This window comes from Zootoca vivipara, chromosome 3 (assembly GCF_965207765.1).
Source record: "Zootoca vivipara chromosome 3, rZooViv2.hap1.1, whole genome shotgun sequence".
Classification (NCBI taxonomy): Eukaryota; Metazoa; Chordata; class Lepidosauria; order Squamata; family Lacertidae; genus Zootoca; species Zootoca vivipara.
The window spans coordinates 81,860,727-81,875,408 of NC_142586.1; the positions used below are offsets into that span (position 1 = coordinate 81,860,727).

The 14,682-nt window shown below is 48.1% G+C and overlaps 1 protein-coding gene across 8 annotated transcripts in view; it reads left to right on the plus strand.

The window, feature by feature from the left end:
* TMEM63B (transmembrane protein 63B) overlaps positions 1-12,378 on the plus strand; it is a 76,607-nt gene extending 64,229 nt beyond the window's left edge. For 6 of the 8 annotated variants that reach the window (XM_035108186.3, XM_060272925.2, XM_088667343.1 and 3 more), the window contains 7 exons: positions 1,860-1,925; positions 2,860-3,022; positions 3,970-4,075; positions 5,249-5,416; positions 6,833-6,948; positions 7,639-7,722; positions 9,338-12,378. In XM_035108186.3, coding sequence (XP_034964077.1) covers positions 1,860-1,925; positions 2,860-3,022; positions 3,970-4,075; positions 5,249-5,416; positions 6,833-6,948; positions 7,639-7,722; positions 9,338-9,505 — 871 coding nt within the window. In that variant the 3' untranslated portion in view covers positions 9,506-12,378. The remainder of the gene's footprint in view (positions 1-1,859; positions 1,926-2,859; positions 3,023-3,969; positions 4,076-5,248; positions 5,417-6,832; positions 6,949-7,638; positions 7,723-9,337) is intronic. The other 2 variants (XM_060272927.2, XM_088667345.1) reach the window with 1 other exon arrangement.
* The last annotated feature ends 2,304 nt before the right edge of the window (positions 12,379-14,682 follow it).

Here is a 14,682-nt window from a genome sequence, read left to right on the forward strand (position 1 = left end):
TATTCTTTCCAGTGGTAGCGGCAATTTTCAGCATTTCCCCCTTTCTCCTGTGTCTCTCTGGAGTAGAGAGTGCTGCAGGGGAAAGGAGGAATTGCCAAAACCGCCTCCCTGCGAAGAAACAGCACCACTGCTGAAATCTCACCCCAAATGGATGTGATCTTGCCCAAAATTGGTGCCGATGGCAGCAGCGCTTCTCTGCTGTTGGCTGTGGTGGTGGGACTGGCAGGGCATCCGCCACCACCTGAGGGCTTCAGCCACCTGAGGCAGCAACCTCACCCTGCCTAATGGCTGGACCGGCTCTGGCTGTTGTACACCAAAGCAGTGAGGTTGGATGTCAAATCAACATGCACACATCTCCACACCGTGTATTTTCAATTCTCAAGTGTTCATGCAGTCTCTTCTTTGTTGTTTTCATTTTTAATTGAGAAAGAGAGTGTGCATGGCAGGACATCACAATAACCTCCATTCAGTGTGTATAAGATGCAAATTAGCTGAAGGAGAACTGAAATGGTTTGTTAAAATTGGAGCTGAGGTGAAAAGCTTGGCTTCAGTCATTGGGATAGCAAGGCTACAGTCCTGTTCCTGATTACCTTAGAGTAAGCTCCAACGAATGCAGTGGAGTACACAAGCAGAGAATTGTGCTGAATATTACCTTGAATGAGGCCTGCTTTCTCAGCCTCAGTTCCCTATCTCTAAAAAGAAATATTGAATGGCCTACTTGTGGGATCTTGTGAATGGAAAGCATGTGTGTGTATATATATATATATATATATATATCTCCACACTAAGGTAAAACAAATAGGTTTAATTATTATAATAATACAATTTGTAACAAAATGAGTAACAGAAATATTAGAAATGATTCCTTTAAAGTCTAAGTGTCAGGGAATGTTCTAGCAGTGAACATTCCTTGACTATCGAACTGGGGAGGTGGCAGGGCTCAGACAGAATCTGAGAGCCATTACTGCAATCTGAGACAGACACCCAGGGGGAGGGGGAGGGAGAAGTGTCCAGCGAGGAGATGGCCCGCCCTTTCAAGTTCGCGCCTGAATTGAGACATTCCAGAGCCCACAAACGTAAAGGGAGGAGGTCCGGACTCCCCCGGTTGTTATGCTGGGGGAGCAGCAGGCAAGGGGCATTGGGGGAATCTTCCTCAGACTGAGCAGACATGTTTCCTTGAAACTGTATTGCACTGTATATATATCATGCACAAATAAAAGTCTTAAAGACAGAATGGCTGTGGAACTCGTCTCTCAAGAGTAGCCAGAAGCAATCCGTGACACTAAGTATCCTTTATTTTTGAAAAAGGTAATTTACTTTAAAACAACACTAGAAGGCCAGCATATCTAAAATGCTTCTTTTATTGTTGGCTGGTTGTAATCCATGCTTTGTGTTCTTAAGTGACTGTATTGTATTGGCGGATTTGCTTCTATAAATGTAACCTCCTTTAGAACTGCATTAGTAATAAGACCCAGTAAATGCAAAAATAAATTAATAATGGTTCCGTTCCCCCATCCTTGGCCTAAAAGAACGGAAGCATCTTTTGTTCTGCTATCGATCTCTTTTAAATCAATGCTTTTAAAACGATCCCTATATAAATATAATGCCAGTGTGGTGTCAGGGACTTATCTGAGAGGAGGGAGAGAAAGACTCCACAATAAGAAACAGGGTTGGGTTGTTTAATGTGGCCTAGAGCTTTTTCTTGGTCATGGTCTGAGACAGAGGGCTGGCCTTAGATGGACTGGGGCCTTGACCTAGCATAGCAAATAGAGCCTCGTGAGATGTGTGCTGACACTGCAGTTGCATCCCAAGTGCCTCTTGGTAATTACTCTGCACTCTTTGTGTGCTTCACTTTCTAGTCTGGATGTATTTTTCCGCTGGCTGTTTGACAAAAAGTTCCTGGCAGAGGCTGCTGTGAGATTTGAGTAAGTAAAGCCTTAAAACGAGAGGAGGGAAGTGCCTGGTTTGGTGCCATGCCTGCTGTGGCGCAAATCTCTGCTCCTCACAATCTTCTCCCACCACTTCCTGCTTCCCTTGGTAGGCCACCGTCCGATAACATCAAGCCATTTAAGCATCTGCCATATGCTGTCGAAAACTTAGCCTTCAATACTCCTAGTTGCCATATTTCCTTAAATTACCTACTGTGTAGGCTGCGAATAAGACAAAATACCAAAAAAAAGAGGCAACACGTCGACCAATTCCAACAGGCGAAATATATCTATTTTTATCTTTATAAACTATAACAACATGTGAGACAGTGATCCAAGGTAATCATACTGTTTCGGTTTGGTCCTCTTCAGCTTTTTAACTTAGTGTTTGTATACAATCTGTGGAACGGGTCATACACATGTGTAACCCCTGACCTCAAGTCTGCTACACAGGAGTTGTTTCATTAGCATTGACTTTGTACCATGGCCAAGTGGGCTCAAACTTTTATGTTTTGCGAATAAGACAAAGCTTTATTTTCTTTGTGAAGGTGGGACACAGAGACCATGCTAACAGAGACACACCTACCAGAGTTGGGGAAGAAAGGGAAACCACTGTATGTGAACCAACGTGGTAACACAGGTGGATGTAGGAGTCACAGGTGTGTTAGACAGCTAATAACCCCTAATTGGTGGTTTAGGCAGTGGGTACATCCTACACAAGGAGAAAATGACTCAGACAAAGTATAGAATCATAGAGTTGGAAGAGACCACAAGGGCCATCCAGTCCAACCCCCTGCCAAAGGGCATCAGTATATCCACGTCTGACCCAAAATTTACTACCCGTCTTCCATTCTGTTAATCCCCATGCTCCATTCCATTCGCTTTCCTGGTTGGCAAGCTTTTTTCTATTGCCCTCCTTTCTCTTTCCCAGGTGTGTGTTCTTGCCAGACAATGGGGCCTTCTTTGTGAACTACGTTATTGCCTCTGCCTTCATTGGGAATGCCATGGACTTGCTGCGCATCCCCGGCCTCCTGATGTACATGATTCGCCTCTGCCTTGCCCGCTCAGCTGCTGAACGCAAGAATGTCAAACGGGTATGTGGCTCATGCCAGCAAGAGTTGGTCCAGTCACACAACTAAGGACAAAACTGGAACCAGACGTCATAAGGGGATGTTTGACTGCTGCCTGGAGCGACCCACAGACACAATTGTCTAAAGGTTTCAAAACAGTGGGGCTTTGAAGACAATTTGGGAGGTTATTTTCCCTTTAGTGTTAAAAAACAACAACATGGAGATAAGACCCCCCAAAAAAATCACATCTAGGGCTATCAACCTATCAAATAAATATTAAATTTATTACATGCTCTTTGGTCGATTAATCAATTAATCAAATTTGCATATGGATTTTAAAAAATTAGTTCTGGAACTAGAAGCATCCTTTTTATTTTAGATTATATATTCATGTGTCATAGCAAGCATTATCTTAGGGGAGACATTTTTGCTGCATGTGAGAGAGTTTTATTTTAACCTGCCTGCTTAATCAGGGATAACTTTTCTATTCAAAAGGTCTCTTCCCCCCCCCCCCAGTTAATCTTAATGAACTAACGTATTAAATGTTGCAACCCAAATTATTTCCTGTAGATCCTATTGTTGAGCTCCTAGATGCTTGAACTTATTTTATTCAGAAAACTTGCACAAGTATTCCACAATCCGGGCGCAGTCGCTATGAAGGCCCTCACTTTCACCCCACCCTCACCCCCACCCCAAATAGCCAGATCCCCAGGTGACCTTAAGCCAAGGCAGGGGACACATTGGATTGACATACTGAAGTGATTGCACCTTGCCTGTTTCCATAGCAACTTAGGGAGCCCAACTTCCAGTACCATCTTGGTCCGAGTGCCTCACTGTGAATCTGTGGACAAACAGACTTGTGAAAATCATGGCTTGTTTTGACACACATCCAGAATATAATGTGGGCTCCTCACTCAGACATTCATGTGTATGCCAACAGGATCTCTGTTTTTGTTCCTCTTGCCTTTCAGCATCAGGCCTATGAATTCCAGTTCGGGGCCGCTTATGCCTGGATGATGTGTGTCTTCACTGTGGTAATGACCTACAGTATCACCTGCCCCATCATTGTCCCGTTTGGTAGGTACCACAACATCTCCTTGGACTTCCTTTGCCTAGCACAGGCATGGCCAAACTTGGCCCTCCAGATGTTTTGGGACTACAACTCCCATCAACTCTAGCTAACAGGACCAGTGGTCAGGAATGATTGGAATTGTAGTCCCAAAACATCTGGAGGGCCAAGTTTGGCCATGCCTGGCCTAGCAGGTTTAAAATACACCAAATACTTAAAGGCAGCAGACACAGATATATTCACAATGGGTTTCGTGTGTGTTGATTCATTACAGTGAGTTTCTTAAGATGACACCTGGGTGATAACACAGCAACTGACTATAACCTGTGGGTTCAAGGTGGCTCGAATGAGATTTGCAAGCTCCGATTTTGTGATTCATTTCCTGCTGGGAGCTTAGGGCAGACACATTATTGGGGTTGGAACTGTCGGCCACTTGCCAATGGCCTGAGGTGACCGGAGGGCCCACCATCCAGCTTCCCCTCTGTTTGCTTTAGGCAAGTAAGTAACAGAGGCAGCAAGAAAGTCAGTGTAGCCAACAATGCAGACACCGTTTCAAGGGGTGGGACCCTATCTCTGGGACCCCAATGTAGTACTGCTCCAAAGATACCCTATACTGGACCTCCCCAAAGCATTGTGGGAGAATTAAAACAATGGATGCCATGAGCAGTGCTTAATCTGCTGGCTATACTGGCATTTTTGCTGCTGGTGATATCTGCCTGCTTCAAGGTAAAGGGAGTAGAACAGAACTACTGTCTCCTGGCGCCATTTTGGTAGCTTCTCCACCTGAGGCAGATTTTCTTTCACTACCACCCAAACAAGGGGTGTTTTTATCAGCTCCATTGTTGCCCAAGGAAGGGACATAATCTGCCTCTGCCAAGGGAAGGACTTCATTGCCACTGAAGAGCTTATGTTGTGGGGTCTACCGGTAATAAGGACCCCTCCAAAACTGCCACCAGTCCTGGCCAAAGAATTTGTTTTGGTGACCCAGAAAAGTTGTGGCTAAGTAGGTAATTTTTTCAGGCTTCCTCCAGAAACAAGGAAGCTGCCAAACGAAGCAATGGTCTTTCATATGTCTGATGCCTGTAGAAGCTGTTTAGGAGGCACCTAACAAGTGGAAATAATTAATAAGTAAAGCTGCTGTTCATTCCAGCTGATTGCTCTGTCTCTCCCCGTTCTGTTAGGCCTGATGTATATGCTACTGAAGCACCTGGTGGACAGGTACAACCTCTATTATGCCTACCTGCCTGCCAAGCTGGATAAAAAGATCCATTCAGGGGCTGTGAACCAGGTGGTGGCAGCACCTATTCTCTGCCTCTTTTGGCTCCTCTTCTTCTCCACTGTGCGCACAGGTAAGCAGATTCTGTTATGTCCAGTCTGATTTGCCAACGTCTGCCTTTACAATAAATATAGAAGGGCTTTTAGCGAGACATTGATGCCCAAGGTTCAAGAAGCATGCTGGGCAGCTGTTCCACAAGCAGTGCAGATGGAACCACCTTCTGATCATTAGAAAGTGCAGTTAAATGAGTTAATTGTGTTAATCCGGAGCAGGTATGGGGAACTTGCTAGATCAGGTACGTTCAATCCCAGGATTCATTTTTAAGTAAAACATGCATTTGGGGGCCTGTATCTTAATATTTTACCATATATTTGCATGGTGGTAGTGCTTCTGTTGTGACCCACCTTGGATCAGGTGGCTCAAGACCAGTGTTCTAGATTTCCCTGGCCATCAATTCCCATCATCCCTTACTATTGGCCAAGCTTGCTGTGGATTATGGGAGATGGATTCCAACAAGGTCTGGAGTGGCCATGGAATTCACTGCGTTGAAGAGATAGCAAAAGCCCTGTGTATCATCACTGTGATGTTTAGGAGATTTGCAGGTGGCAGCTCCATACCATGGAACACGGTCCCAAAGGAAACAGCAATGGCCATCTTGAGTGGCTTCAAAAGAGGATGAGGCAGATTCACAGAGGATAAGGCTATCAATGGCTTCTAGCCATGATGGCTGGGCTCTGCTTTGATGGTCAGGGGTAGCAGTGCTTCTGAATACCAGTTGCTGGAAACCACAGGTGGCGAGAGGGCTCTTGTGTTTGGGTCCTGCATGTGGACTTTCCACCAGCATTTGGTTGGCCACTGTGAGAACAGGATGCTGGACTAGATCAGGCATCCCCAAACTGCGGCCCTCCAGATGTTTTGGCCTACAACTCCCATGATCCCTAGCTAAGAGGACCAGTGGTCAGGGATGATGGGAATTGTAGTCCAAAACATCTGGAGGGCCGAAGATTGGGGATGCCTGGACTAGATGGTCCAGTAGCCTGACCCAGCAGGCTCTTCTGATGTCAAAATGTGGCCTATGAGGGGTGGGAGAGATAACAATATGGGCCTCTGGAGTAAAAATAAATAAATATCCCCCCCACCCCAATCTACTGTTTCTTCATGGGCTACTGCCTCCATTTTGCTCCTTCTGAACAGGAACTTATGACCTGACACAAAGCAATGTCACTTGGAGTGACCTCTGCCCACAAAACGTCACTCCTGTAATGTAACAGCCCTCCCTGGCTGTCATGGGGACCCGTGTTGCCACACATAGCCATTGTATAGCCACTCTGGGGTGCCACAACAGATGATAAACGTGAAATGATATTCTTTCCCATTTTGGTGCACACACACACACACACACACACACACACACAGCAAAAATCAAAGGCAGAAAAGAGAGAAGGCATATACTTGGCAACCTTGACAGAGGATATTTTGCATTCCTCAGGGTTCCTGGCTCTCACGTCCATGTTCACCTTCGTGGTTCTCGTCATCACCATCGTGATCTGCTTGTGTCATGTCTGCTTTGGGCACTTCAAATACCTCAGTGCTCACAATTACAAGGTAATTGTAGTGGAAGGGCATTTTCAGGGCAACCAAAAGGGTTGTGCGGTGACTTCTCTTAAGAACTGCTTTACGTGTTTCCCTGGAGAGATTTGGGAAGGGGGCAGAATCCCAGGCACACCTGTGTTCTTAGTCCATGTGTTGAAGAGATGGGGAAAGCCCTGTGTACACATATGAAAACAGCAAGCAGTTGGAGAAATGTCCTGCAAGAGGCGGACTCCATTCTGAGATGAAAAAAAGACCACCTCCTAATTCCTTGGTTTTTTTGTGTCTTGGTCTTCCTGCCCTCGCTGCATGTCTCAGCCACTTTAGGAGCTATGTGAGGGCTGGACCAATGCAATGGTCCCTCCCCACAGGAGAAAAGCTCTGGCGGGGGAAACCAGCCCCTCTCACAGTTCTTCCATTTTCAGGAGCCACATGAGAAGAAACTGTGAAGAAGTAGCTTCCACAGTGATGCAGCTACATGTAACTTGGCCCTTCAGAGTTTTATTGCTGTGGGGACTCAGAGCTTCCTTCTGCTCCTCTTCCACATGCAGAGCACCTGAAGCCCAGCTCCTGCGGTGGTTGCCACCACCAGCACTGTTCTGGTTGCATCACGTAGAAACGTTCCCGCAGGGCAGGCAGGGCCGGAACTGGCAAGTTGCTGCCTTTGCTGTTTGCTTTCCTGTCACACATGCTTCTGTCTTCCAGATCGACCACGCAGAGGTGGATGCTGTAGATGGGAGGGAGAACGGACGGCCCGCTGCCAGCCACCCACCAGCTCCAAAATCAGCTGTGAGTCTCCAGCTCCTCCGCTTGCCTTCTGCAACGTCGGATATTCTGTGCCCTCTTATGTCTGAGTTTGGAGGAGGAGGAGGAGGAGGAGGAGGAGGAGGAGGAGGAGGAGGAGGAGGAGGGAGAAGCCTTTGCAGATTTCCTATCAGGCCCCCACCTTTTTGGCTGTACACGAGCGGCATCCACGGAGCATGGGCAGAAAACAGGCCTCTCTGTTACTGGCCCTTTCTGAGATGATGGACCGGCAACCTCACTCTGCCCCTCCCCCAGTGCTGTTTGTTCACTTTCTGCCTCTGTCTCTCAGCTTGGACAGTGAAGCTAGACTGGTCAGTGCCCCTTTCTTTTCTGCTTTCTGGCTCCTAACGCATCGGCATGCTCTGTGAGTGCTGCAGAAAGAGCTGCGGCCGTCATTTCCCAATGCAAGTTAGTTTTGAGTGGGACGGGAATGTTTAATTCATTCAAGGCTTTCCCTGCACCCCAAGTTGCTGGAGGTCCAAATGGTCTGCAGACAAGCACTGTGGAGATGTCAATGGCTGCAGTCACGCCATAGAGAGCACAAAAGAGCAGCTCCGGAGCCAAATCCTGAGTATTAGCTTAATTGGGGGCAGGGAGGAAACACACACTGAAAACAAGTGGATTGGTTTCCCTAAAAATATAGAAAATAGAGAGAGCCTGTATCATCATCATCATCATCATCATTATCATCATCCATTTAACACAGCATTTTAGTTGTGCCAAAATTCTTTACAATCTTTCACTCCAATCCAGAATCCCATGTGTGCTTTGGTGCACGTTCAGAGCTTCTGCATGAGCCAGTTTCTCCCTTTGCTGTACATTGGAGGAAGACAGTCCACTTGCCCATCATCACCTTGTGTGTGTGTGTGGAGAGCGGCACCGTACATTGAAGTGAATGGTGCTTTACTGGTACACCAGAGCTCTCCTTCCTGTGAATTGGGATGTTCACCTCTTTTTGCCCTCAAAAGGTATCCAGTGAGAGAGGTCACAATTCACCTTTTTTACACATGAGGAGCTAAAGCTAAGCTATCTTGCTGAGATGGACCTACCTGTTGCTGATCTCAATTGCAGCCACAGTATTACTGTAAGGGGTTATTTCTATTCCTAAGGATGAAAGGCCCCTTGCAATGGGTCGTTTCTGAATAAGGCCTCGGTAGCTCCCTTCAGGCTTGCTAAAGGAGGACAGAATTCTTGATGCTAAGGCTCAGGGCAAGGAAACATCAGGCCCAGGCTGTTGAGGATCCTCAGTGTGGGTTTTTGAGGCTTCAGGGCTGTGTTTCTTCTACTGGATGTCTCAAGATCCTCATGAAATTAGGGCTGAGTGCTACACTTCAGAAATACTGCCGTACTATTCAAGCCTAAGCTGTGGAGTCACACAGCCCTTTTTTTTCTCCTTCTCCCCCCTTCATTTTGCTGTCAAACAGCTACCGGTATTCCACACAATACAATTCTGTGCCAGCATGACTGCTCTTGGGCTCCCGACTGCATGGCACTTACGCATCATGCTCTGCTGCCTGGGTCCCCAGAGAGAGAGGAAGAGGGTGGGGGGCTAACTGGTCCATTGTTTTATTCTTCTCTTCTTTTTATACCGGCTCTGCAGCAGAAGTACATTGCCCAAGTGTTGCAAGATTCTTCACCGGAGGGCGACGTGGCAGAGTCTGAAGAACAGGGGTCCCAGGACGAGGAGCTCATCAACCCCAATGGCATAAACGATACGGATTTCCAGTCATGCGAGGACAGCCTGATAGAAAATGAGATCCATCATTAGGGGCGCTGGAATCCAAGAGGGGGCAGGGGGATTCCTGTGAGCTGACGAGGCTGCTGGGCACTGGTTGTATATGTGTGTGAGAGAGGGAGTGAAAAGCTGTGTATGTGTGAGAGAGGGAGCGAGACCACGGAAGCGGAAGAGAAGGCAGCACGAGACGAGACAGGTGGCATCCATTGCTCCTTCCTACCTACCTACCTGGCTGCTGCATTATTGCTCCTTCCAAGATGGGGAGAGAGAACCTGTCCCGTTGCTCTCTCTGTATTCTTCTCTCTCTCTTTCTCTCCATCTCCATCCTTTAGTATGGGAGGGGGATTTCTCTTACAAGCTGCCTACCCTTAACACCATCTGAAAACCTACAAACCCAAGATGGAGCAAAGGAAATGGCCTGCCTCTTTGCTCCATTGTGGCCAGGATGGGGAGCGAAAGGAAGGCACAGCAGAAACCAGGCAAGAGGTTCTCCTCCTCCCAGGGAGCCTGTCCTCCCCCATTCCCTGCTCCCCTGTCTAGAATCATGAACACTAATAATGTATTAGGTCTGAAAGTGAACTGAGCTTTAATCAAGGCACTGAGTTTCCAAACGAAGAGTCTAGTGGCTTTGAATCTGGCTAGGATCAGGGATTCCAGCCAAGCGGAGCCGTTTTAAAAAAAAAATCTGTGTGTAAATCACCCTACATGCCTGTGCATCAGTAAGCATTTCATCTCTGGTGCCCGACGCACGACCCTATGATGACTGCGGTCTCGGCCAGCCCTTTCCACTCCGTCTCTCCAGGGAAGGCTGCCAGAGCATGGTCTAAGAGTCAGAGGGATGCGTGCAGGAAACGGCCCCTGCTACCAGGAATGCTCCTCGATGAAAGCCACAACTGGAGAGTGCCACCCAGCAACAGAGGCTTCCCCCAGGCAGCTGCTTGTGGCAAACGCAGCTCCAGTGGCAAGAGAGCCCCCTTGCAGGGCAAGGGGAGCGCAGGGGGATTGGCAAGGAAGATTGTCCCAGGCAGGCTGGCGGTACTTCCCTCCTCTTCCCTCCTCGCCCACAACTCAAACAATGATGGTAGTCCATGTTAAGTGAGACCCAGGGGTCTTGAAGCAGAGGTGCCGTGATTTGGGCTCTGCAGCATTTTGTTTGCACTTTTGTTTTACCTTCAAAACTGACTAAAACCCAAGCTGCTCTCTTGCCCGATCTAATTTTTAGGGAGGCAAAGGAGGGAAAGACGGGTTGGTTTCCTGAAGACTGCTAGAGAGGGCAAGACCACAGGATCCCGGGCGCTGTGAGGCTTCTGAGCTGGTCCAGCTGTGCCCCGGGTCCTTGCTTTTGAAGCCTCTCGTGCATTTTTAGTAACCGGCAGCTGGGCTCCTGTTTGATGAGGCTCACCGCCGCTCCCCCCCCCCCCCCGCTGCCTTGCATGTGACTCCAAGGAACTGCCTTATGACTCAAGGTGTCGCTGCCTCCTGAGCTTTCCTTTTCAAAGGGTTGCGAGAAAACCTTCCATCCCACCCGTTTGCATCATTTGCACAGAAGGTTGGGGTTGCCCAACTCATAGGGCTCTTGTTTTTGTTTAGTTTTGTGCTTCTGCAAGATTGGCATGAGCCAAAGGGTGGCACGGAATCCATTTCTGTGAGCACTTCGAAATCTATTCGGAAAGGTATTTCCAGCCTTGGAGGGAATGGGCAAATTGAAGGGATACAGGTGGAGCCAGGAATGGCCCTTTGGGGTTGTTTTGGGGGATGTGGGGAAGCAACAAATCCCCTTTCACTCTTGGCGAGTCTTGCCTTCAGCTGGGGACACTGGTTGAGTTGGTTCTTGTGCTTGAGCTGAGTATCTGCACTGGACCCATTTCCCTAAACACCAAAATGAAAACCCACACACAAACAGAAAGAAGGCTGTGCTGCTATTTAGCTGTCTTAAATTTTCCATTCCCTTCATCTCAACACTGTCCCTCCCCTGCTATAAGCAGTCCTTGAGGGATGCTGCCAGTGTTACATAGAAGCAGAGACCAAGAGACTAACCCTCCCTTCGAAGAGGAAGTGGGTGCAATTCGCTGTCTTTGTTCTTCCAGCCAGGGACCTGAAGCATTTTCAAAGATGGGACTAAATGTCTTGATCTCTTCTAACACTGGGCAGGGCTGTGGGGGGGGGGCTGATCCACCTCCATGGGGGAAAGCAAGAGAGATGAAGCGCAGGAACACAAGATGCCGTCACGATTGCGCAAAGTCACGGACAGTCACGAGTGCAGCCGAGAGAAGCCCTTTGCTTTCCGCTTCTTGACTTAGGAAGCCCAGAAAACGGGGAGAAGGAGCTGGACTTTGTACTCCCTTCTGGGAAGGAGACACATGAGTTTGAGGAGGAGCCCACTTCACCCTTGGGAGCTGGGCCATCGCTTGGGGGGGGAGTGTCCAGGAGTTGGGGGGAGGGGGGGAGGAGCCTGTGTTCAAAGTGACCCTTCTTCCTCCCCACCATGATCATCGTCACCGCCGCCACACTGCTGCTGGAATGCATGTGGGTTTTATTTTAATTGTTTAAGGATGTTTTTCTTGGATACTGTCTAGAAATAGTATGTGTTCCATGCCAGGGTTTCCTGTCCACACCTGTACTGGTCCCTTGGCGCCATATTCCTAAGCCCAGCCACCACTGCCCTATCTGCATCAGCCCCACAACCTCAACTTGGGATGACTGGGATGAATCTCCCTGTACATACAGCTGCAGCGCAGGGCTGGCCTATGCTGGTGATGGATGGATGTGTTGGGTGCGGACCACTGGTGCCCCCCCCTTGCAGGGAGCTGTGTTCTAACTGGCACTGTGTCTGTGTAGAGATGTGTATAATACCCTGTATATATTTGTGTAAAAAAAAGGAGAAGAAAAAACAGGAACTTATCATATTTCTAGTCTCTGTGTGTGTGCATTTGGGGAGTGGTGTAACGGGGACAAGGAGTGGGGGGGGGAGAGACCAGAATTCGAGGTGTGTTTACATTTACTGTGGCTGGTGATTATCTTTTTCCACAAAGTCATGAAGAACAGCATCATCCGGATGGAAGAGAAGATATACGTAATTATTTACGTGGGGGTCACTGTAGATCTTAAGAAAGAAAAAAGGGGGGGCATTGGTAAGGGCCACCTGAATGCTGTTAAGTTATAATTAGCCCTGTTAGGTGAAGCAGGTTGATTAATTGGGAGAAATCTGTCCCAAATTTGGGAAGGGGAGGCATCATAGAAACCTGGGGAGCTGCCTTATAACAAGTCAAGTCAGAATTTTCTACAACAGTAATGGGGAAACTGCAGCCCATAGGACTACTTAAGTGTACCAGGCCTTGCCACTTGACTTGTGCTGTGGTTTGATCCAAATCATGCCCATGTTTCTATCGCCTGATGACATCAGGCACGTGACAGGTAAACCTTGGGGCCAAAGTGAAAAGGAAGAACCAGAAGCATGCTCTGCTTTGCAAAGGAAGGCATTTCCTTGGCAGCCTCAGCTTGACTTCAAGTCATGGTTGCCACTACAAAACTGGAGGGTGCTCCCAATTCTTTCCATTTCCATTTGATCCCGAGGTTTACTGCTGGAAACAGGCCCGTGGATGCAGCAGAAGGGTTGCTATGCCAAATAAGTACTTATCTTTCCTTGCCTTCTCTGGGCATCTGCTTACTGCAGCCCTGATGACAGAACATATACCCACCATTTAATTTAAAGAATGGAGCAGACATCGTGCATCAGAAGAGTGTATCTGCCACAGTGTTGATGAGCTTGACCAGGACTTCCCAGGGTGTGGGGATCTTGTACCCCTCTCCATGTCTCAGCCTGTCAGTCACTTGCTGCTACAGACTACTGTAGAGTGCTCTGTGTGGTGCAACCCTTGAAGTTGCTTCAGAAGCTGCAGCAGAATTCTACAGCTGGGATGGCTGCCACTATGCTACCAAGTCATCTTCCAAGGTCTTACTATTAGTTTAGAAAGCCCTAAAGAATATAAAGCCCTTAACAACTTGGGACCAGTGTACCAACAAGATCGCCTTGCCCACTAGACCGCTTCAATCGGCGGAACGGGCACCACATAACAGCCATTCCACCTTTGATTGTTTAGTGTGGCAGCAACTACACTTTGGAACTCCCTGCCTATTGAGGTCAAGCAGACATCTTCACTGTACTGTTTCTGGCAGCTGCTAAAAGCATTCCTGTTTAGGCAAGCCCACTCAGATGTTTAGAAAGTCGAGGTTATTTTAATCTTAATTTAATTTTAATCTGTTTTTAATATTTTCGCTTTTGTATGTTTTTAAGTGTGGCTGAATTTTTTCCCCTTGGTTTTATCGTTTTGTAAACCACTTTGAGTTTTTTGTTTTGTTTTAACAATCAAGTGGTGTATACAAAGAAAGAAAAAGAAAATTTGGGGCCAATGAGCAGGATACTTCAGAGACTAACAGGCTACCCCTCTAGAAGTTGCAGAGCAATGAAGCCAAGATAAAAACAGTAAAGCGAATAGCGAAAGGATCTCGCTTATAAAATTGCCCACTGAAACAGCAATGCCCGGGATGCGCCAACAGAGGGAGCTCGCGAGTTACGAGCAACTGTGATTCGTTTCTGCAAGGGACGAAACTCTGGTCCCGTTTGGCCACCGAGATCCCGCAACTTGGGCGGGGCGGTGGCTCTTCAGGGACCCAACCAGAAGCTGGTTACGGACCAATCGGGTAAAACTTGCGGAGTCACGGCAGCTCTTGCAAGATCGTACGCTGAGTCATTGGGGGGGGGGGCGGCAAGCGGTGAATTCTACAATTAAAGGCGCTGGGTGAGTCTCAAGCTCGCCGGCAAGCAAAGCCTCGCTTGCTTGCTTGCCCGCCCGGCTGCCCCAAACTGAGCACAAGCTCTCCAAACTGAACCAGAGGGGCGAGTGATCTTTTCGAGGGTTCATCTCATTGGCGAGGAAAAGGCACTTTGCACATGCCTCGCTCTGAGCCGGTACCACGTTACTCCAAGCATCTCAGTCCCATAGCTGCCAAGTTATCCCTTTTTTAAGGGATTTTCCCTTATGCTGAATAGGCTTCCTCACGAGAAAAGGGAAAACTTGGCAGCTATGGTCCCCACCACTGCGGGAAACTAGCTCCGGGGCTAAGTACGAGATGCAATGAGTGGCAGCGGCTTCCCCCGCCCCGTCGGTCTGGGTGTGGCGGCGACGCAGCCGGCATAGCTGAGACGTGAC